At 42.6% G+C, this 24,373-nt stretch overlaps 1 protein-coding gene across 1 annotated transcript; it reads right to left on the reverse strand.

Annotated features, from left to right (window-relative positions):
• Nucleotides 1-1,268: 1,268 nt before the first annotated feature.
• On the reverse strand, nucleotides 1,269-24,019 carry LOC110487363 (uncharacterized). The gene is made up of 2 exons (XM_021559289.3): nucleotides 23,425-24,019; nucleotides 1,269-5,255 (listed from the first exon to the last, which is right to left on the reverse strand). The coding sequence occupies exons 1-2, from the start codon at nucleotides 23,762-23,764 to the stop codon at nucleotides 3,943-3,945; spliced, it is 1,653 nt and encodes a 550-aa protein (XP_021414964.2). The 5' UTR covers nucleotides 23,765-24,019; the 3' UTR covers nucleotides 1,269-3,942.
• Between the last annotated feature and the right edge of the window lie 354 nt (nucleotides 24,020-24,373).

Here is a 24,373-nt window from a genome sequence, read left to right on the forward strand (position 1 = left end):
CTTGCAGGAACTGCTGACACACTCCAGCCACATGAGGTCTAGCATTGTCTTGAATTAGGAGGAACCCAGGGCCAACCGCACCAGCATATGGTCTCACAAGGGGTCTGAGGATCTCATCTCGGTACATAATGGCAGTCAGGCTACCTCTGACGAGCACATGAAGGGCTGTGCGGCCCCCCAAAGAAATGCCACCCCACACCATGACTGACCCAACGCCAAACCGGTCATGCTGGAGGATGTTGCAGGTAGCAGAATGTTCTCCACGGCGTCTCCAGACTCTGTCACGTCTGTCACATGTGCTCAGTGTGAACCTGCTTTCATCTGTGAAGAGCACAGGGCACCAGTGGCGAATTGGCCAATCTTGGTGTTCTCTGGCAAATGCCAAACGTCCTGCATGGTGTTGGGCTGTAAGCACAACCCCCACCTGTGGAGGTCGGGCCCTCATACCACCCTCATGGAGTCTGTTTCTGACCGTTTGAGCAGACACATGCACATTTGTGGCCTGCTGGAGGTCATTTTGCAGGGCTATGTCAGTGCTCCTCCTGCTCCTCCTTGCACAAAGGCGGAGGTAGAGGTCCTGCTGCTGGGTTGTTGCCCTCCTACGGCCTCCTCCACGTCTCCTGATGTACTGGCCTGTCTCCTGGTAGCGCCTCCATGCTCTGGACCCTAAGCTGACAGACACAGCAAACCTTCTTGCCACAGCTCGCATTGATATGCCATCCTGGATGAGCTGCACTACCTGAGTCACTTGCGTGGGTTGTAGACTCCGTCTCATGCTACCACTAGAGTGAAAGCACCGCCAGCATTCAAAAGTGACCAAAACACCAGCCAGGAAGCATAGAAACTGAGAAGTGGTCTGTGGACACCACCTGCAGAACCACTCCTTTATTGGGGGTGTCTTGCTAATTGCCTATAATTTCCACCTGTTGTCTATTCCATTTGCACAACAGCATGTGAAATTTATTGTCAATCAGTGTTGCTTCCTAAGTGGACAGTTTGATTTCACAGAAGTGTGATTGACTTGGAGTTACATATTGTTTTTTAAGTGTTCCCTTGATTTTTTTGAGCAGTGTATTAGCATCTGGGACAGAGTAGGAGGCAGTTCACTCTGGGCACGCTATTCATCTAAAAGTGAAAATGCTGCCCCCTATCCCAAAAACTAGACTAGATCCCTCAATAAAAGAGCAGAACTGGTCATCACAGAGTAACTGAATGCAAAAACATTCAAGAGATATACAGTATCAGTCAACATTTTGGACACATCTAGTCATTGAAGGGTTTTTCTTTATTTTTACAATTTTCTACATTGTAGAATAATAGTGAAGACATCAAAACCACGAAATAACACATATGGAATCATGTAGTAACGAAAAAAGTGTTAAACAATTACAAATATATTTTTGATTTTCTCAACCAGCTTCACCTGGAATGCTTTTCCAACAGTCTTGAAGGAGTTCCCACATATGCTGAACAGTTGTTGGCTGCTTTTCCTTCACTCTGTGGTCCAATTCATCCCATACCACCATTTCTCCAAACTTGTTTACTCTTTGTCATTATGGGGTATTGTGATGTCATTATGGGGTATTGTGTGTAGATTGATGAGGATTTGTATTTTTTTAATCCATTGTAGAATAAGGCTGTAACGTAACAAAATGTGGAAAGACTTTAGTGACATAAATAAGGGGTTAAAGACATGTATCTCTCAGATTCAGGACAGACACTTCAGAACAAACTTCCTTTAGATGTTCTGGGGGAAACAATGTTATTATGGTTACGGTTGTTCCATGTTGTGAATGTTATCCAATGTGTTACTATGGTTACTGTTGTTCCATGTTGTGACTGTTATCCAATGTGTTACTATGGGTACTGTTGTTCCATGTTGTGAATGTTATCCAATGTGTTACTATGGTTATAACAGTATGGCCAAATAATTTTTTACATAAAATTACTTTTTAATATTTTTTGTTGATACTTCAATGAGTCTTACAGTTCAAAATGATCCTTGGTATAACCTTCTTAAAACAGCACAATACTGGGGAAGCCCTACTTGTTGTTTGAACCTTCTTAAAACAATTCCATATAGTTTAGAAGAACCTCCCCCTCCGACAGGGCTTAGACTGTAAAACTATCATTTATATCTGATGATCGGTGGGACAAGGACATCCAAGCCGGCGAAACCCTCCCCTATCCCAGACGACGCTGGGTCAATTGTGTGCCGCCTCATGGGTCTCCCGGTTGTGGCCGGCTGCGACACAGCCCGGGATCGAACCCGGATCTGTAGTGCGATGCAGTGCTGTGCCACTCGGGAGGCTGTTGATACCTAGCACTACCTATTATACTTGCTAGCATCACACGAGAGCGAAGCTAGCGTGGTTATCCACATGTTTTACCAATAGTATAAACACCCTGTTACCTGCAAGCTCTTCCTAAAAAAAAATGCAGTATTCAATATCAAAAGTAAAGAAATGTTTTAAAAATGCAGGGACCCAAGACTAAAGATTCTATTCTATTTTAACAAACTAAACATAAATCTTATCAAACTTGCGTGGTGCAGTTTAGTTGTGGGTGTCAGAAATAATGTAGCTATTTTTACAGCAGGAATTCTGATAAATAAGTTGTAGCTGTGACGAGGGCTTAACCTCACTGGCCAATGAAAACATGTTCCCAACCTTTTCATGTGGTTCCATCAAGTTGTGTATTTACGGTGTTTGATGTTGTGTTGTTATAACCTCCGGGAGGAGAGCATGGATGTTTGTCCTGGGAGATTCCATGCCAGCGGAGCCTGGAAATATTTGTCAGAACATTCCTAGATATCAAAAATATTTTCAGGCTAGGCTGCGGTGTGTGTGTGTGTGTGCGTAATGTGTGGATAGTCAAGTAGCTCCTGACGAACAGTTATTGTGCTGACGTTGCTTCCAGAGGCAGTTTGGAACTCGGTAGTAGTGAGTGTTTCAACCGAGGACAGACGATTTTTAAGTGCTACGCGCTTCAGCACTCAGCGGTCCCGTTCTGTAAGCTTGTGTGGCCTACCACTTTTTGGCAGAGCCATTGTTGCTCCTAGATGTTTCCACTTCACAATAACAGCACTTACAGTTGACCGGGGCAGCTCAAGCATGGCAGAAATTTGACAAACTGACTTGTTGGAAAGGTGGCATCCTATGACGGTGCCATGTTGAAATTCAGTAAGGCCATTCTACTGCCAATGTTTGTCTATGGAGATTGCATTGCTGTGTGCTCGATTTTATACACCTGTCAGCAATGGGTGTGGCTGAATTAGCCGAATGTAAACTTAAGTTAACAAAAAATGTATTGGTTCTGCAATGTTGAAAATACTATAAGGTGTGGAGACCATCAATTTCAACTTATTTTAGAAGAAATAGGTAATTGTTTAAGAAAAAGTACAATGGTACTAATATGTTTATCTGCAACTGAATCCAATCAAATTAATTTAGCAATATCCAAATCATATAACAAATCCAATTCAAGAGGTTTCAAGGCTGGAATCAAGAAATGCAAAATTCCATTAATCTATATAACAACTTAATATTATGTCACATGCACCGAACACACACATGCACCTTACAGTGAAATGCTTACTTACAAGCCCTAATCAACAACAAAAAATGAATATGAATAAGAAATAAAAGTAACAAATAATTAAAGAGGAGCAGTAAAATATTAAGACAGCCATCTTGTCCAGGAGAAGTACATCAAGCTGCCTCACTACAGAAACAGGAGATAGACTCCTGTTACTATACTGTGGTACTCTATAGACTAGAGTCCTGTCCAGAAACAGGAGATAGACTCCTTTTACTATGAGATGTTCTGAAACCTGTACACTTGTATACAAAACTTTTTTTTTTAAAGTAAACCTTTTTTGTTTAAGACTTCATATAAACAATATGATTTAATGCGGCATAAACAAAAACACAAATTCTCAAGTCAAAAACATAAGTCAGAACACAGCCTCTCTATTCTCTCATGTGATTTCAGGTCCTCTGACTGGGAAAATGTCTTTTCACATTGAGAGCAGTGGTATGTCTTCTCCTCCTGTGTATGTATTCTTTCATGCTTATTCAGATGCCTTAACCTGTTAAATGTCTTTCCGCACAGGGAGCAGTGGTACGTCTTATCCCCTCCTGTGTGTGTCCTCTCATGCCTTGTCAGACCCCCTAACTTGGTAAAACACTTTCCACACAGGGAGCATTGGTAAGGCTTTTCTTGTGGGTGTGTCCTCTCATGCTGTTTCAGGTTCACTAAACCCCTAAAATTCTTTCCACACTGGGAACATTGATAAGGCTTCTCTCCTGTGTGTATTCTCTCGTGAGTTTTCATGTTTACCAACCAGGTAAAAGCCATTCCACAGTGGGAGCAGTGGTAAGGCTTCTCTCCTGTATGTATTCTCCCATGTAATTTCATGGACTTTAACTGGGTAAATCTCTTTCCACACACGGTGCATTGGTACGGTTTTTCTCCGGTGTGTGTCCTCTCATGCATTTTCAAGGTCCCTAACCATCTAAAACTCTTTCCACACTGGGAACAGTGATACGGCTTCTCTCCTGTGTGTATTCTCTTATGCTGTTTCAGGCTCACTAAACCCCTAAAACTCTTTCCACACTGAGAGCATTGGTAAGGCTTCTCTCCTGTGTGTGTCCTCTTGTGTCGATTTAGGTTCCCTAACTGAGTAAAATTCTTTCCACAGTGGGAACATTGGAAAGGATTTTCTCCAGTGTGTATTCTCTCGTGTGTTTTCAGGCTCCCTAACCAGGTAAAAGTCATTCCACATTTGGAGCACTGGTAAGGCTTCTCTCCAGAGTGTATTCTCTTGTGTATTAATAGGTACCCCAATTCGTTAAAACTCTTTCCACACTGGGAGCATTGGAAAGGTTTTTCCCCTGTGTGTGTCCTCTCATGCCTATTCAGGTGATATAACCAGAGAAAACCTTTTCCACACTGGGAACATTGGAAAGTCTTTTTTCCTGTGTGTGTCCTCTCATGTTTCTTCAGGCTCCCTAACTTGGTAAAACTCTTTCCACAGCGGGAGCAGTGATGTCCTCCTGTTGCTTTGGGCGTCTCTGGGTCTGATTCCCATGAAGGACTCTTCCCTGGGTCTGGTTCCCCTGAAGGACTCTTCCCTGGGTCTGGTTCCCCTGACGGACTATTCCCTGGGTCTGGTTCCCCTGAAGGACTCTTCCCTGGGTCTGGTTCCCCTGAAGGACTCTTCCCGCTGTCAGAGGGAGAATCTGGTCTCTCTCCTGTCAAAGACAAACAGAGTATCTAGTTACTTAGTTGTCTACTGTGCTGTACTGTGTGGCCAAACTTGTGAAACATATAAGTCTATGATTGGTTCAGATTTGGTCTTGTTTGGGGGAGTTCATTAAAATAATAGCCAGTGTGAAAAACAGTGGTCACCAAGGCATTCCTAGTCAATCATCAAACATTTCTGTAAAAACCCAATGTGTTTTCCGTTTGCTCCAGCAGTATTCTTAAAGTGTATGTGAATTTAGCAGTAAAAATATATTTTAAAATATTAGTTTGATGAGCCTGGCCTACAAGACCCAGTTTCATCACCGCCCTCTCCCGAGGCTGAAAGCCCAGAGACTAGCACTTTGCCTGGGTGTGCGGTTTTGTCTGGGGGCGCTAAAATTAACATTCGAGGCCATCAAGCTACTATGCTCGGAGATAGTTTTAACTTCAACTGAGGTAGACCCGATTCAGACCCGAAAACAAGAGGTTTCTGATACTTTCAAAGCAGATTGAACAGATCTGTGAAACGAGACTGTGCCTGTTATTGCCTCACTCAAAACAACAGTTCCACACCATGATGATTGCAGCACATTACACCTGACGTGAATCGCTGAGGATCTGATAAAGGTGCAGGAGAGCTGTGTGAGCTTAGAGGGATTCTCTCTCTCTCAGCAATATCCTGAGACCGTTATTACATTTTTGGCCGATACCGATATCCAATATTTTGCCTTTTAAGTATTCTAGTATAGTTAAATAGCTAACACACACACGGATGCAGCGGTCTAAGCTAGAGGTTGACCGATTAATTAGGGCCGATTTCAAGTTTTCATAATCGGAAATCGGTATTTCTGGGCGACGTTTTTTTTTTTTTACACCTTTATTTAACTAGGCAAGTCAGTTAAGAACACATTCGTATTTTCAATGACGGCCTAGGAACGGTGGGTTAACTGCCTCATTCAGGGGCAGAAATTTCACCTTGTTTTCACATTGTCAGCTCGGGGGATCCAATCTTGCAACATTGCAGTTAACGAGTCCAACGCAATAACGACCTGCCTCTCTCTCGTTGCACTCCACAAGGAGACTGCCTGTTACGCAAATGCAGTAAGCCAAGGTAAGTTGCTAGCTAGCATTAAACTTATCTTATAAAAAACAATCAATCATAATCACGAGTTATCATCAACCATGTGTAGTTATTACAAGACATTATCTACCCTGTCCTGTGTTGCATATAATCTGACTGAGCATACAAGTATCTAAGTACAGTGCCTTGCGAAAGTATTCGGCCCCCTTGAACTTTGCGACCTTTTGCCACATTTCAGGCTTCAAACATAAAGATATAAAACTGTATTTTTTTGTGAAGAATCAACAACAAGTGGGACACAATCATGAAGTGGAACGACATTTATTGGATATTTCAAACTTTTTTAACAAATCAAAAACTGAAAAATTGGGCGTGCAAAATTATTCAGCCCCTTTACTTTCAGTGCAGCAAACTCTCTCCAGAAGTTCAGTGAGGATCTCTGAATGATCCAATGTTGACCTAAATTACTAATGATGATAAATACAATCCACCTGTGTGTAATCAAGTCTCCGTATAAATGCACCTGCCCTGTGATAGTCTCAGAGGTCCGTTAAAAGCGCAGAGAGCATCATGAAGAACAAGGAACACACCAGGCCGAGATACTGTTGTGAAGAAGTTTAAAGCCGGATTTGGATACAAAAAGATTTCCCAAGCTTTAAACATCCCAAGGAGCACTGTGCAAGCGATAATATTGAAATGGAAGGAGTATCAGACCACTGCAAATCTACCAAGACCTGGCCGTCCCTCTAAACTTTCAGCTCATACAAGGAGAAGACTGATCAGAGATGCAGCCAAGAGGCCCATGATCACTCTGGATGAACTGCAGAGATCTACAGCTGAGGTGGGAGACTCTGTCCATAGGACAACAATCAGTCGTATATTGCACAAATCTGGCCTTTATGGAAGAGTGGCAGGAAGAAAGCCATTTCTTAAAGATATCCATAAAGTGTCATTTAAAGTTTGCCACAAGCCACCTGGGAGACACACCAAACATGTGGAAGAAGGTGCTCTGGTCAGATGAAACCAAAATTGAACTTTTTGGCAACAATGCAAAACGTTATGTTTGGCGTAAAAGCAACACAGCTGAACACACCATCCCCACTGTCAAACATGGTGGTGGCAGCATCATGGTTTGGGCCTGCTTTTCTTCAGCAGGGACAGGGAAGATGGTTAAAATTGATGGGAAGATGGATGGAGCCAAATACAGGAACATTCTGGTAGAAAACCTGATGGAGTCTGCAAAAGACCTGAGACTGGGACGGAGATTTGTCTTCCAACAAGACAATGATCCAAAACATAAAGCAAAATCTACAATGGAATGGTTCAAAAATAAACATATCCAGGTGTTAGAATGGCCAAGTCAAAGTCCAGACCTGAATCCAATCGAGAATCTGTGGAAAGAACTGAAAACTGCTGTTCACAAATGCTCTCCATCCAACCTCACTGAGCTCGAGCTGTTTTGCAAGGAGGAATGGGAAAAAAATGTCAGTCTCTTGATGTGCAAAACTGATAGAGACATACCCCAAGCGACTTACAGCTGTAATCGCAGCAAAAGGTGGCGCTACAAAGTATTAACTTAAGGGGGCTGAATAATTTTGCACGCCCAATTTTTCAGTTTTTGATTTGTTAAAAAAGTTTGAAATATCCAATAAATGTCGTTACACTTATTGATTGTGTCCCACTTGTTGTTGATTCTTCACAAAAAAATACAGTTTTATATCTTTATGTTTGAAGCCTGAAATGTGGCAAAAGGTCGCAAAGTTCAAGGGGGCCGAATACTTTCGCAAGGCACTGTATCTGACTGAGCGGTGGTAGGCAGAAGCAGGCGCGTAAACATTAATTCAAACAGCACTTTCATGCGTTTTGCCAGCAGCTCTTCGTTGTGCGTCAAGCATTGTGCTGTTTATGACTTCAAACCTATCAACTCCCGAGATGAGGTGTGAAAGGTGATGAAGTGAAATGGCTGGCTAGTTAGCACGAGCTAATAGCGTTTCAAACTTCAAACTTCACTCGCTCTGAGCCTTGGGGTGGTTGTTTCCCTTGCTCTGCATGTGTAACGCAGCTTCGATGTGGTGGCTGTTGTCGTTCTGTTGCTGGTTCGAGCCCAGGGAGGAGCGAGGAGATGGACAGAAGCTATACTGCCTACCACTGCTCTGTCAGATACTTAGATACTTGTATGCTTAGTCAGATTATATGCAACGCAGGACACGCTAGATAATATCTAGTAATATCATCAACCATGTGTATGATTGATTGTTTTTTTATAAGATAAGTTTAATATTAGCTAGCAACTTACCCTGGCTTACTGCATTCGCGAAACAGGCAGTCTCCTTGTGGAGTGCAACGAGAGAGAGAGGCAGGTCGTTAAATCGTTGGACTAGTTAACTGTAAGGTTGCAAGATTGAATCCCCCAAGCTGACAAGGTGAACATCTGTCATTCTGCCCCTTTTTTATTTATTTCACCTTTATTTAACCAGGTAGACAAGTTGAGAACAAGTTCTCATTTAGAACTGCGACCTGGCTAAGATAAAGCAAACTGAACAAGGCAGTTAACCCACCGTTCCTAGGTCGTCATTGAAAATAAGAATGTGTTCTTAACTGACTTGCCTAGTTAAATAAAGGTATAATTTTTTTTTTATAAAAAATAAAAAACAGCAAATCGGCGCCCAAAAATACCCATTTCCGATTGATATGAAAACTTGAAATCGGCCCTAATTAAATCGGCCATTCCGAATAATCGGTCGACCTCTAATTGTCACTCTCTAGGTCATGCCAGTAGGCTACAGTAGGTTGTATCTCTCTAGGTCATGCCAGTAGGCTACAGTAGGGTGTAACTTTCTAGGCCATGCCAGTAAGCTACAGTAGGTTGTAACACTCTAGGTCATGCCAGTAGGTTACAGTAGGTTGTAACACTCTAGGTCGTGCCAGTAGGCTACAGTAGGTTGTAACTCTCTAGGTCAAGCCAGTAGGCTACAGTAGGTTGTAACTCTCTAGGTCAAGCCAGTAGGATACAGTAGGTTGTAACTCTCTAGGTCATGCCAGTAGGCTACAGTAGGGTGTAACTCTCTAGGCCATGCCAGTAGGTTACAGTAGGTTGTAACACTCTAGGTCTATACTAGGTCTATACTACTCCTACATGGTGTAACAATACATCATGTAGATGTATATAATGAACAGACTAGGGCTATACTGCTCCTACGTGTTGTAACAATACATCATGTAGATGTATATAATGAACAGACTAGGTCTATACTGCTCCTACATGGTGTAACAATACATCATGTATATAATGAACAGACTAGGTCTATATTGCTCCAACATGGTGTAACAATACATCATGTAGATGTATATAATGAACAGACTAGGTCTATACTGCTCCTACGTGTTGTAACAATACATCATGTAGATGTATATAATGAACAGACTAGGTCTATACTGCTCCTACGTGTTGTAACAATACATCATGTAGATGTATATAATGAACAGACTAGGTCTATACTGCTCCTACGTGTTGTAACAATACATCATGTAGATGTATATAATGAACAGACTAGGTCTATACTGCTCCTACGTGTTGTAACAATACATCATGTAGATGTATATAATGAACAGACTAGGTCTATACTGCTCCTACGTGTTGTAACAATACATCATGTAGATGTATATAATGAACAGACTAGGTCTATACTGCTCCTACGTGTTGTAACAATACATCATGTAGATGTATATAATGAACAGACTAGGTCTATACTGCTCCTACGTGGTGTAACAATACATCATGTAGATGTATATAATGAACAGACTAGGTCTATACTGCTCCTACGTGTTGTAACAATACATCATGTATATGTATATAATGAACAGACTAGGTCTATACTGCTCCTATGTTTTGTAACAATACATCATGTATATGTATATAATGAACAGACTAGGTCTATACTGCTCCTACGTGTTGTAACAATACATCATGTAGATGTATATAATGAACAGACTAGGTCTATACTGCTCCTACGTGTTGTAACAATACATCATGTAGATGTATATAATGAACAGACTAGGTCTATACTGCTCCTACGTGTTGTAACAATACATCATGTAGATGTATATAATGAACAGACTAGGTCTATACTGCTCCTACGTGTTGTAACAATACATCATGTAGATGTATATAATGAACAGACTAGGTCTATACTGCTCCTACATGGTGTAACAATACATCATGTAGATGTATATAATGAACAGACTAGGTCTATACTGCTCCTATGTTTTGTAACAATACATCATATGCTACCGTTCAAAAGTTTGGGGTCACTTAGAAATGTCCTTGTTTTTTAAAGAAAGCACATTTTTTTGTCCACTAAAATAACATCAAATGGTTCAGAAATACAGTGTAGACATTGTTAATGTTGTAAAAAAAATTCAAAATAAATGTAAAAAAATAACCTTTATTTAACCAGGTAGGCCAGTTGAGAACAGGTTCTCATTTACAACTGTGACCTGGCCAAAATAAAGCAAAGCAGTGTGACAGAAACAACAACTTGTTCTTTAACAAAGCATTTGTAAACAGTGTTTTTGCATAACAATCAGGCAGTAGAACAACAATAATGATCACCCTCTTGACCAATCTTCCCCTCTTAACATTGGGTTTGATTCAGACCCTGTCAGTGTGCCAGGTGGACATTAGGTTTGATTCAAACCCTGCCAGAATGGTCAGAAATGTATTCCAAGGTCAGTAACTTATAACCACAGAACCACCCCAGACCTTTCATGCATGACTAAAAACACCTAAGTATTAGATTTACTGCCATGGTCTAGTTTGTCACTGCCTCAGACACCATTCACAATGCTGGCTGAGGTACGAGTAAAACATGACATATTATTTCCTAACCATTCACAATGCTTGCTGAGGTACGAGTAAAACATTACAAATTATTTCCTAACCATTCACAATGCTTGCTGAGGTACGAGTAAAACATGAAATATTATTTCCTAATTGTACAAATGTCAAGGCTTTAGCTCAATGGGCTTTTCCATTGTTAAGGAAAGCAGGGGAAGTGTTGTGAGTAACAGAACTGCCTGAGATGTGGGGGAAGGGAAGCTGCTCACTTTATTATTCCAACTGACATGTCAAATTCACAAATTCTACAGCAGAGTGTCTTCAGTGGAAAACTAACAATGACTCAATAATCCATGGCTTCTGGATTAAAGTTGGCTGTCAGAAGTACAATTATACAATGTAAAATTACTTAATTTGCCCGTCTGTATATTTCAAGACATGGCATATGAGGCATATGGCATATCATCTTAAATATTTTACTTAATTAAAACCTGGAAATCACCCAATCCTCTATTGCTAATTCAATAGAAAGATAAAATGCTTTATTATCTAAAAGTTGAAAGTGACGGAGAGAAATAAAATGGTGCTGTTGCGGGCGCTGGAGATGGGGCGGTGTCCTAGTGGGTCTGGGCAGGTGTGATGTAGTTATTAATGGAGATGGGGCGGTGTTCTAGTGGGTCTGGGCAGGTGTGATGTAGTTATTAATGGAGATGGGGCGGTGTCCTAGTGGGTCTGGGCAGGTGTGATGTAGTTATTAATGGAGATGGGGCGGTGTCCTAGTGGGTCTGGGCAGGTGTGATGTAGTTATTAATGGAGATGGGGCGGTGTCCTAGTGGGTCTGGGCAGGTGTGATGTAGTTATTAATGGAGATGGGACGGTGTTCTAGTGGGTCTGGGCAGGTGTGATGTAGTTATTAATGGAGATGGGGCGGTGTTCTAGTGGGTCTGCGCAGGTGTGATGTAGTTATTAATGGAGATGGGGCGGTGTTCTAGTGGGTCTGGGCAGGTGTGATGTAGTTAATGGAGATGGAGGTGTGTTCTAGTGGGTCTGGGCAGGTGTGATGTAGTTAATGGAGATGGAGGTGTGTTCTAGTGGGTCTGGGCAGGTGTGATGTAGTTAATGGAGATGGAGGTGTGTTCTAGTGGGTCTGGGCAGGTGTGATGTAGTTAATGGAGATGGGGGTGTGTTCTAGTGGGTCTGGGCAGGTGTGATGTAGTTAATGGAGATGGGGGTGTGTTCTAGTGGGTCTGGACAGGTGTGATATAGTTAATGGAGATGGAGGTGTGTTCTAGTGGGTCTGGACAGGTGTTATGTAGTTAATGGAGATGGAGGTGTGTTCTAGTGGGTCTGGACAGGTGTGATATAGTTAATGGAGATGGAGGTGTGTTCTAGTGGGTCTGGACAGGTGTGATATAGTTAATGGAGATGGAGGTGTGTTCTAGTGGGTCTGGGCAGGTGTGATATAGTTAATGGAGATGGAGGTGTGTTCTAGTGGGTCTGGGCAGGTGTGATGTAGTTAATGGAGATGGAGGTGTGTTCTAGTGGGTCTGGGCAGGTGTGATGTAGTTAATGGAGATGGAGGTGTGTTCTAGTGGGTCTGGGCAGGTGTGATGTAGTTAATGGAGATGGGGCTGTGTTCTAGTGGGTCTGGGCAGGTGTGATGTAGTTAATGGAGATGGAGGTGTGTTCTAGTGGGTCTGGGCAGGTGTGATGTAGTTAATGGAGATGGGGCAGTGTTCTAGGTGGTCTGGGCAGGTGTGATATAGTTAATGGAGATGGAGGTGTGTTCTAGTGGGTCTGGGCAGGTGTGATGTAGTTAATGGAGATGGGGCTGTGTTCTAGTGGGTCTGGGCAGGTGTGATGTAGTTAATGGAGATGGAGGTGTGTTCTAGTGGGTCTGGGCAGGTGTGATGTAGTTTGTATGATGTTGTTGTTTGTATGTGTATGTTTTGTATTGTTTATAAAATCTCAAATAAAATATAAAAAAATGTCCAATGCAAAGTAACACCTCACAGTTCTATTTTTGGAGTTATTACATAAAACCAATCAGAATTCAGTAGAATGCCAAATTCAGGTGTGAAGTAATATGGAGGACCAGCCTATTCGATATGATGTAGTTATTGATGATGTTGTTATTGATGACTACTAATGAGTAGCTATATATTATGCAAGGTGATTTGTAAATTAATCAGTCAGCAGCCACCTGCACTGTCGGCTGCCAAACCAATCAGGTGTTCGACAAAATTATTCTTCAGACGTCATTGATTACGTGCTGCTGATAATGTGACACTGCTTTCAATTATACTGCTTAGCGACTTCAGTACATGCCTCATAGCTCCAGTCTCAAACTGAACCCCGTTCCTGCTGAAGAAGAAGAGGTCTGCTGGATGGATAAAGAAGCTCTCGTGAAAGTGGAGGAGGAAGAGGAGGCTGTTACAATACAAAAACAAGTAGAGAGTGACGCTGTTACAGTGAAAGAAGAAGAGAAAGACGTTTCAGTTAAAGAAGAGGAAGATGCGTTCAGAGTTAAAGAGGAGGAGGAAGATGTTTCAGTGAAAGAAGAGGAGGGGGAGGTGACTGTCACGTCGAAAAATGAAGAAGAGGAGGGACCTGGATATCTGGGCCCGGTTTCACAAACTCATCTTAAGGCATCCAATGGTTCTAACGATGCACGGGCCCTGATTAACACTAGTAAGTACTGTCTTAAAAACAGAAGCACAAACTCTGCGGTTGTTGAACTGATATGTGGTGTTAAAGGGGAAATTTGCAATTGCTACATCCATATTTTGACTTTTAAATAATTTATTTATAGCCATTGATTCTTGAAGAATATAACACATGCCTCATGAGCTTAGTTCAACTGTTGTACCCCATCAGAACCCCAAATAAGCTTTTTTCTACTCCAATGTTTAGAAACAATGTAAACCAACAAAGTATAGCCTCAACATGGTTAAAACTATAATGTTGATATCATGGATGGTCAGTCCTTTCATCCATAGGTCTGGCTATGAATTTCTCCAGCCCCATCCATCATCTTATTACCAAAACAGTGGTGGAATTACAGCTTTGTTATTGGTTGAACTGCAGATTCGCTCTATAAACACAACAAAGTCCACCTTGTTCACCATTTGTTTGTTGGGATCCTTCTCCTGCATGGCTTCACTGCAGACTGTGGGACATGAACTACCATCTCCTCTCTACTCCTTCAGCTATTTTCACTGCCTCCATATAGGACACCTGCTGGATGGGCCCGATCATCCTAGCTACTGTGACAGCCTTCATCCGTACTGGGCACTCCAGGAACGTGATTCCCATTACAACATGCATCATCTGACTACGACATATTTATTCCTTCGACAAACACTTGCCACATGTCCAAACTGCAGCGGCTTCTGTATATCTCACTTACCCAGGTTTTACATAAGATGGGAGAACCACTTCAACAAACCACAGTAAAACCTTCCATCTATCATTCATTTTAATCAACGTGCGTCTACCTGAAATGTTTAACCTAAACCACACAAAGCTTTCTCCTTTTGCGCTGTTGACACACAATCAGAATCATACCGCTCCTGGTCACTCGAACCGATTCCACTTTACCCAATTCATCCTTCACCATCTTTGAGACCGTTAACAGGTCACCCACAAAAACATCCTTGCTGATGATTCCCACTCCGACCCTAAACTACCAACTTTAGACCTTTTCACTCCACTGTTCTTCACCATCGTCCACTCAGTCACCAACTGTACTCACGCCAAGATAATCCCTCAATGCTTCCTCCATTGCTCCTCCAGTCATCCCCCGGACTCCCTTGCTCTGTGCTGTGAAAGATGTGAGAGTTTGTGTTCTCAAAGTAGCACCTATATTGTTCTCATTCCAGCACATCTGTTGCTTCACGAACATTTCCTCCCTTTCGTCTGCACTACTTGCTGTCATTTCCCTTCCTGATTTCACTCTCTTGGATGTCTCCACCATGCTCCTACTCTGTCAGTAATTCCTCCCTGGTTTATTAATTGGTAGTCAAACAACAATATATTCAAGGTGATGCACATTCTATTCCACATCTGGAATTAGAATCGTCATTATGTTTCCATGATTTCAACAGTTCACCAGTTAACTAAGCCTATAATGTGGACACCAAGGATGTGGGTACCAAGGAACTTGAAGCTCTCAACGTGCTCCACTACAACCCCTTTGATGAGAATGGGGGTTTGCTCAGAGTTTAGTCCCAGGTTTCTTAGCTTAGTCATGAGCTTTGAGGGCACTATGGTGTTGAACGCTGAGCTGTAGTCGATGAATAGCATTCTCACATGGGTGTTCCTTTTGTCCAGGTCGGAAAGGGCAGTGTGGAGTGCAATAGAGATTGCATCATCTGTTGGGGGGGGGGGGGGGGGGGGTTATGCAAATGGGAGTGGGTCTAGGGTTTCTGGGAAAATAGTGTTGATGTGAGCCACGTCCAGCCTTTCAAAGCACTTCATGGCTACAGACGCGAATGCTACGGGTCGGTAGTCATTTAGGCAGGTTACCTTAGTGTTCTTGGGCACAGGGACTATGGTGGTCTGCTCAGACTCAGACAGGGGATGAAAATGTCAGTGAATACCCTTGCCAGTTGGTCAGTGCATGCTTGGAGTACATGTCCTGGTAATCCGTCTGGCCCTGTGGCCTTGTGAATGTTAACCTGTTTAAAGGTCTTACTCACATCGGCTGCGGAGAGTGTGATCACAAAGTCATCCAGAACAGCTGATGGTCTCATGCATGTTTCAGTATTACTTTTCTCGAAGCGAGCATAGAAGTTATTTAGCTCGTCTTGTAGGCTCGTGTCACTGGCCAGCTATCGGCTGTGCTTCCCTTTGTAGTCTGATGTGGCAAGCTCTGCCACATCCGACGAGGGTCGGAGCCGGTGTTCCATGGTGTTCAATGTTCCCCAGGGTAGCAGTAATACGTTGAGAGATTTGTCAACAAAGGGTTACCCCTCCCATAGTTGGCTCATTATTGGGATTCATTGCTGATTCCTACCTGTAGCTCACTATGAAGTGTCTAGTGATACAGGTAAAGGGCCCTGTTGGAGATTGGTGATTGGTAGCGGAGTCGAGGGAACAAGCAGGGTTGGACACGGCCATGTTATTATCCCACACAGTGTCTGTGGGTCATATGAACCCCGTTCCTGGGAATTAGATTTGATTACAAATCGTCACAGTCTGTTACCACAGAAGGGGTCTGTTTGTCCCATTTCCAGCTAGGTTACGAGGTGCTTTGTGTAACGAAAGTTGTCTGGCACACTGCTTAGGATTTCAACAACTTTAAAAACGTATTTCTAGCATACAATCGTCGATGTTACTACTAATGGGAAAACAAGACAAAATATGACTATTGTTATTCACTTGACTATATTAAGACAAATGTCAAATAATTAACATTCATTACAGACGTCATTGTTTGTACAACATCATGACTACGCTGTTGGCATCACCTTTTTACAGTGGATTTTTGCTGTTGGGCCTTTAACCATCTGTCTGACTGTTGTTCACACAGGAGAGAGACGTGACTATCGTGGATCCTCTGGGGGGCCTCAACAACCTCATGATGCTGATGAGGCAGAGAAGTGTCTCTCCACGTCAAAACACCTCAAGAAACACCAGCAGAGACTCACAGGGAAGAAATCTCATTGCTGCCCTGACTGTGGGAAAGGTTGCAAATCTTCATCAGAACTTAAAATACACCAGAGAAGACACACAGTAGAGAAACCATACTGCTGCTCTGACTGCAGGAAGAGTTTCTTAAGATCAGATTCACTAAAAAGACACATGAGAGTTTACACTGGAGAGAAACCTTATAGCTGTGATCAATGTGGGAAGAGTTTTCCTTCATCTAGCCAGCTGACTTCACACCAGAGAATACACACATGAGAGAAACCTTATAGCTGTGATCACAATGTTGAATGTTTAACATTGTAGTAGGAGTATTTGAATGATGTCACAATGTAGAATGTTTTAACATTGTAGTAGGAGTATTTTAATGATGTTCTACCTTATCGTTTGCCCTGTTCAATTGATTGCAGCATGATATGGATATTAGCCTCAGGGGAAAATCCAGGCTCTGAATTGAAAGGGTACCCTTGAACAATAAGTGACTAACAAAAAAAAAGCTGTGTTACACTTACTGCGTTGGTGACCTACTTGAATCAAAATGCAACACTTCAAAATGTAGCTAGCTGTTTTCTACAAGTTGAAAAAGCTGCTTGTTTAAAAAAATACATGTCATGAGGAAGGTGAGGGATCAGCCCAGAACTACACGGCAGGACCTGGTCAATGACCTGAAGAGAGCTGGGACCACAGTCTCAAAGAAAACTATTATTAACACACTACAACGTCATGGATTAAAATCCTGCAGCGCACGCAAGGTCCCCCTGCTCAAGCCAGCGCATGTCCAGGCCCGTCTGAAGTTTGCCAATGACCATATGGATGATCCAGAGGCGGAATGGCAGAAGGCCATGTGGTCTGATGAGACAAAAATAGAGCTTTTTGGTCTAAACTCCACTCGCCATGTTTGGAGGAAGAAGAAGGATGAGTACAACCCCAAGAACACCATCCCAACCGTGAAGCATGGAGGTGGAAACATCATTCTTTGGGGATGCTTTTCTGCAAAGGGCACAGGACGACTGCACCGTATTGAGGGGAGGATGGATGGGGCCATGTATCGCGAGATCTTGGCCAACAACCTCCTTTCCTCAGTAAGAGCATTGAAGATGGGTCGTGGCTGGGTCTTCCAGCATGACAACGACCCGAAACACACAGCCAGGGAATCTAAGGAGTGGCTCCGTAAGAAGCATCTCAATGTCCTGGAGTGGCCTAGCCAGTCTCCAGACCTGAACCCAATAGAAAATCTTTGGACGGAGCTGAAAGTCCGCATTGCCCAGCGACAGCCCCGAAATCTGAAGGATCTGGAGAAGGTCTGTAATGGGCCAAAATCCCTGCTGCAGTGTGTGCAAACCTGGTCAAGAACTACAGGAAATGTATGATCTCTGTAATTGCAAACAAGGTTTCTGTACCAAATATTAAGTTCTGTTTTTCTGATGTATCAAATACTTATGTCATGCAATAAAATGCAAATTAATTACTTAAAAATCATACAAAGTGATTTTCTGGATTTTTGTTTTAGATTCCGTCTCTCACAGTTGAAGTGTATCTATGATAAAAAATGACAGACCTCTACATGCTTTGTAAGTAGGGAAACCTGCAAAATCGGCAGTGTATCAAATACTTGTTCTCCCCACTGTATGTAAATAAGGTATCTGTTTTTTATTTTTAATAAATGTGATATTTTTTCTCCAAATCTATTTTCTCTATCTCATTACGGGGTATTGTGTGTAGATTGATGAGGATTTGTATTTTTTTAATCCATTGTAGAATAAGGCTGTAAACGTAACAAAATGTGGAAAGACTTAAGTGACAAAAAAAAGGGGGTTAAAGACATTAAAAAATATATAGATATCATTTTTCTATCTCTCTTAGATTCAGGACAGACACTTCAGAACAAACTTCCTTTAGATGTTTTGGCGGAAACAATGTTACTATGGTTACTGCTGTACCATGTAGTGAATGTTATGCAATGCATTAGTATATGGGTTATAGCAGTATGGCCAAATATTTTTTGTTGATACGTCCATGGGTCTTACAGTTCAAAATCAAATAGTCAAATTGTCCTTGGTATAACCTTCTTAAAACAGTACAATACAGGGGAAGCCCTTCATGTTGTTTAAACCTTCTTAAAACAATTCCAAATAACTTAGAAGAACCCCCCCCCAAACAGGGCTTAGACTGTAATGGGTTAAAACTATCTGAGACTTACATTATTCTGAGACTAGTTATCCTGGGGAATAGTTTCAATACATTTGCAAAAAATCTAAACCTGTTTTTGCTTTGGCATCATGGGGTAATGTGATGTCATTATGGGGCATTGTGATGTAATTATGGGGTATTGCGATACATTTTAAAATAAAGGGATGCACCGATATCACATTTTTGGCCAATACTGATATCCAATATTTTCCTTGCCCCAAAAAATGATACCGATATATAAAAATGTAGAGGACTTTTAAGCATTCTAGTACATCATTCTAATAGTTAACACACACACGGACGTAGCGGTCTAAGCCACTGCATCTCAGTGCAAGAGGCGTCACTACAGTCCCTGGTTCGAATCCAGGCTGTATCACATTCGGCCGGGATTGGGAGTCTCACAGTAGTTGTCTGTTATTGGTGTAGAGTGGACGACAAAGGAGAGGGATCCCACATGTGGATAGGAAGATAAATCATTATTATTACTGGAAAATATTCATTTAAAATCCAGGAATTTTACAACTTTAGCACTCTAGGTCATGACAGTAGGGTACAGTAGGTTGTATCTCTCTAGGTCATGACAGTAGGCTACAGTAGGTTGTATCTCTCTAGGTCATGCCAGTAGGCTATAGTAGGTTGTGCCTCTCTAGGTCATGCCAGTAGGTTACAGTAGGTTGTAACTCTCTAGGCCATGCCAGTAGGTTACAGTAGGTTGTAACTCTCCAGGTCATGCCAGTAGGTTACAGTAGGTTGTAACTCTCTAGGTCAAGCCAGCCGGCTACAGTAGGTTGTATCTTTTTTTCAAGCAGAAATTTGCTTCCTGCAACACTAACTCAAAAAAGTTCTGGGACACTGTAAAGTCCATGGAGAATAAGAACACCTCCTCCCAGCTGCCCACTGCACTGAAGATAGGAAATACTGTCACCACTGATAAATCCACTATAATTGAGAATTGAGAATTTCAATAAGCATTTTTCTACGGCTGGCCATGCTTTCCACCTGGCTACTCCTACCCCGGTCAACAGCACCCCCCACAGCAACTCGCCCAAGCCTTCCCCATTTCTCCTCCCAAATCCAGTCAGCTGATGTTCTGAAAGAGCTGCAAAATCTGGACCCCTACAAATCAGCCGGGCTAGACAATCTGGACCCCTTCTTTCTAAAATTATCTGCCGAAATTGTTGCCACCCCAATTACTAGCCTGTTCAACCTCTCTTTCGTGTCGTCTGAGATTCCCAAAGATTGGAAAGCAGCTGCGGTCATCCCCCTCTTCAAAGGGGGGGGGACACTCTTGACCCAAACTGCTACAGACCTATATATATCCTACCCTGCCTTTCTAAGGTCTTCGAAAGCCAAGTCAACAAACAGATTACCGACCATTTCGAATCTCACCATACCTTCTCTGCTATGCAATCTGGTTTCAGAGCTGGTCATGGGTGCACCTCAGCCACGCTCAAGGTCCTAAACGATATCTTAAACGCCATCGATAAGAAACATTACTGTGCAGCCGTATTCATTGATCTGGCCAAGGCTTCCGACTCTGTCAATCACCACATCCTCATCGGCAGACTCAACAGCCTTGGTTTCTCAAATGATTGCCTCGCCTAGTTCGCCAACTACTTCTCTGATAGAGTTCAGTGTGTCAAATCGGAGGGTCTGCTGTCCAGACCTCTGGCAGTCTCTATAGGGGTGCCACAGGGTTCAATTCTTGGACCGACTCTCTTCTCTGTATACATCAATGATGTCGCTCTTGCTGCTGGTGAGTCTCTGATCCACCTCTACGCAGACGATACCATTGTGTATACTTCTGGCCCTTCTTTGGACACTGTATTAACAACCCTCCAGGCTTCCTATTTTGCAACAAAGCATCCTTCACTCATGCTGCCAAACACATCCTTGTAAAACTGACCATCCTACCAATCCTCGACTTCGGCGATGTCATTTACAAAATTGCCTCCAATACCCTACTCAACAAATTTGATGCAGTCTATCACAGTGCAAACCGTTTTGTCACCAAAGCCCCATATACTACCCACCACTGCGACCTGTACGCTCTCGTTGGCTGGCCCTCGCTTCATACTCGTCGCCAAACCCACTGGCTCAATGTCATCTACAAGACCCTGCTAGGTAAAGTCCCCCCTTATCTCAGCTCGCTGGTCACCATAGCATCACCCACCTGTAGCACGCGCTCAGGCAGGTATATCTCTCTGGTCACCCCAAAACCAATTATTTCTTTGGCCGCCTCTCCTTCCAGTTCTCTGCTGCCAATGACTGGAACGAACTACAAAAATCTCTGAAACTGGAAACACTTATCTCCCTCACTAGTTTTAAGAGACAACTCTAAATCAAATCAAATCAAATTTTATTTGTCACATACACATGGTTAGCAGATGTTAATGCGAGTGTAGCGAAATGCTTGTGCTTCTAGTTCCAACAATGCAGTAATAACAAGTAATCTAACTAACAATTCCAAAACTACTGTCTTGTACACAGTGTAAGGGGATAAAGAATATGTACATAAGGATATATGAATGAGTGATGGTACAGAGCAGCATAGGCAAGATACAGTAGATGGTATCGAGTACAGTATGTACAAATGAGATGAGTATGTAAACAAAGTGGCATAGTTTAAAGTGGCTAGTGATACATGTATTACATAAGGATACAGTCGATGATATAGAGTACAGTATATACGTATGCATATGAGATGAATAATGTAGGGTAAGTAACATTATATAAGGTAGCATTGTTTAAAGTGGCTAGTGATATATTTACATCATTTCCCATCAATTCCCATTATTAAAGTGGCTGGAGTTGAGTCAGTGTCAGTGTGTTGGCAGCAGCCACTCAGTGTTAGTGGTGGCTGTTTAACAGTCTGATGGCCTTGAGATAGAAGCTGTTTTTCAGTCTCTCGGTCCCAGCTTTGATGCACCTGTACTGACCTCGCCTTCTGGATGATAGCGGGGTGAACAGGCAGTGGCTCGGGTGGTTGATGTCCTTGATGATCTTTATGGCCTTCCTGTGACATCGGGTGGTGTAGGTGTCCTGGAGGGCAGGTAGTTTGCCCCCGGTGATGCGTTGTGCAGACCTCACTACCCTCTGGAGAGCCTTACGGTTGAGGGCGGTGCAGTTGCCATACCAGGCGGTGATACAGCCCGCCAGGATGCTCTCGACTGTGCATCTGTAGAAGTTTGTGAGTGCTTTTGGTGACAAGCCGAATTTCTTCAGCCTCCTGAGGTTGAAGAGGCGCTGCTGCGCCTTCTTCACGATGCTGTCTGTGTGAGTGGACCAATTCAGTTTGTCTGTGATGTGTATGCCGAGGAACTTAAAACTTGCTACCCTCTCCACTACTGTTCCATCGATGTGGATAGGGGGGTGTTCCCTCTGCTGTTTCCTGAAGTCCACAATCATCTCCTTAGTTTTGTTGACGTTGAGTGTGAGGTTATTTTCCTGACACCACACTCCGAGGGCCCTCACCTCCTCCCTGTAGGCAGTCTCGTCGTTGTTGGTAATCAAGCCTACCACTGTTGTGTCGTCCGCAAACTTGATGATTGAGTTGGAGGTGTGCGTGGCCACGCAGTCGTGGGTGAACAGGGAGTACAGGAGAGGGCTCAGAACGCACCCTTGTGGGGCCCCAGTGTTGAGGATCAGCGGGGAGGAGATGTTGCAGCTCACAGATTACTGCACCTGTACATAGCCCACCTATAATTTAGCCCAAACAACTACCTCGTTCACTACTGTATTTATTTATTTTGCTCCTTTGCATCCCATTATTTTTATTTCTACTTTGCACATTCTTCAGTAGGTTGTATTCAAGTGGAAACAATTATCAACACAATGTGGAAAGTGTCGAATTTGGTCAACAACAAAATTAATGGCTTATTTTCTACGTGAGGTTTACTTGATCCAACAGAAGTTTCGTAATGCTTAAGTTGTTATGTGGACACGTGACATACCAACAACTTTGATAAAAACACTATAGGAGTTGTCTCCAGATTGCTATGCATATTCATGCAAGCAGCTTAGCATCTCTCTCCATTGAATACAGGCGGTTGACGTCAACAACCCTCATAGAATATAAACAATAGATGACAATAATAAGAAGTATCCACCAATCCAAAGACAGGGTAGCGGGAGATAGACAACCCGCAGTGCCGTTTTGTGGACAACGTCTCCCCTTGTTAGGGCAGAGACACATCTTGTCAGTATATCCATCATCTTTGGTGTAGCCAACCCAACTCTCGCATGGACCTATTGGGGGGCACGGTGTGTAGTAAATCTTCACTACACGAAAATCACTACATGCCGTGCCCCCCAGTCTGCGGTCAGCAGATAGACCCTTCTCAAATATATATGTTAAGTCATTTTTTGGAAACCGAAAGGAGAAAACAAGGGGTGGCAACAAATTGAATGCGGTACTTACTGGTGTTAATCAGATCTCCTATCTCCACCTCTTCGTCTTTCAATGTGACAGTAATCTCCCCTTCCTTCTTCACTCCAAAAACTGCATCCTCTTTCTCTTCCTCCTCTTCTTTTACTGTGACATCCTCTTCCTCTTTCACTCTGAACGAGTCTTCCTCTTCTTTCACTGAAACATATTTCTCTTCTTTCACTGTAACAGCCTCAGCCTCGACTTCTTGTTTTACTGTGACATCCTCCTCTTCCTTCTCCTCTTTCACGACAATGTTCAGTCCCAGAGCTTCTTTCTCCGTCCAGCGGACCCCCTCTTCTTTAACAGGAGGGGAGTAGTTTAGGGAGCTCATGTTCGGGGATGTTAGCTAGCTAGCAGTAGCAACTAGGCTAGTGCTAACTTAATCAGCCAGCTACTATAGCTGACTAATACAAAATAATGTAATATGAAAATAAATAGGTTAACAAGTAGATACGACAGAGGTGTGTCTAAAACACAGTAGCTAATATACACCGAAAGCGTATAATTAGCTTGAATCTTTCGGCTATTTTGGCCAGCAAGCTACCGAGGTGGTTGACGAACTGTTTCTGAAGAACCGTCCACTAGATTATACGTCACGCCGGTAGCGTCGCCTGAAAGACACACATCGCCGTCTGCTGACTGGAGGGGAAACGCAGTTGAGATAACTATTTTATTTTCACACTAAGATTATTTTAAATGGTTTTAATTTACTTTTTTTTTTTTTACTTTAGTTTACAGCGCATTCGGAAAGTATTCAGACCCCTTGACTTTTTCCACATTTTGTTGGATTAATTACAGCCTTGTTCTAAAATGGATTAAATAGAAAATGTTCCTTATCAATCTACACAAAACATAATGACAAAGTGAAAGCAGGTTTTTCGAAATGATCTGAAAATTAATACAAATAAAAAACAGAAATACCTTATTTACATAAATATTC

Source organism: Oncorhynchus mykiss, chromosome 13, assembly GCF_057628025.1.
Source record: "Oncorhynchus mykiss isolate SJ-2025 chromosome 13, ASM5762802v1, whole genome shotgun sequence".
Lineage (NCBI taxonomy): Eukaryota > Metazoa > Chordata > Actinopteri > Salmoniformes > Salmonidae > Oncorhynchus > Oncorhynchus mykiss.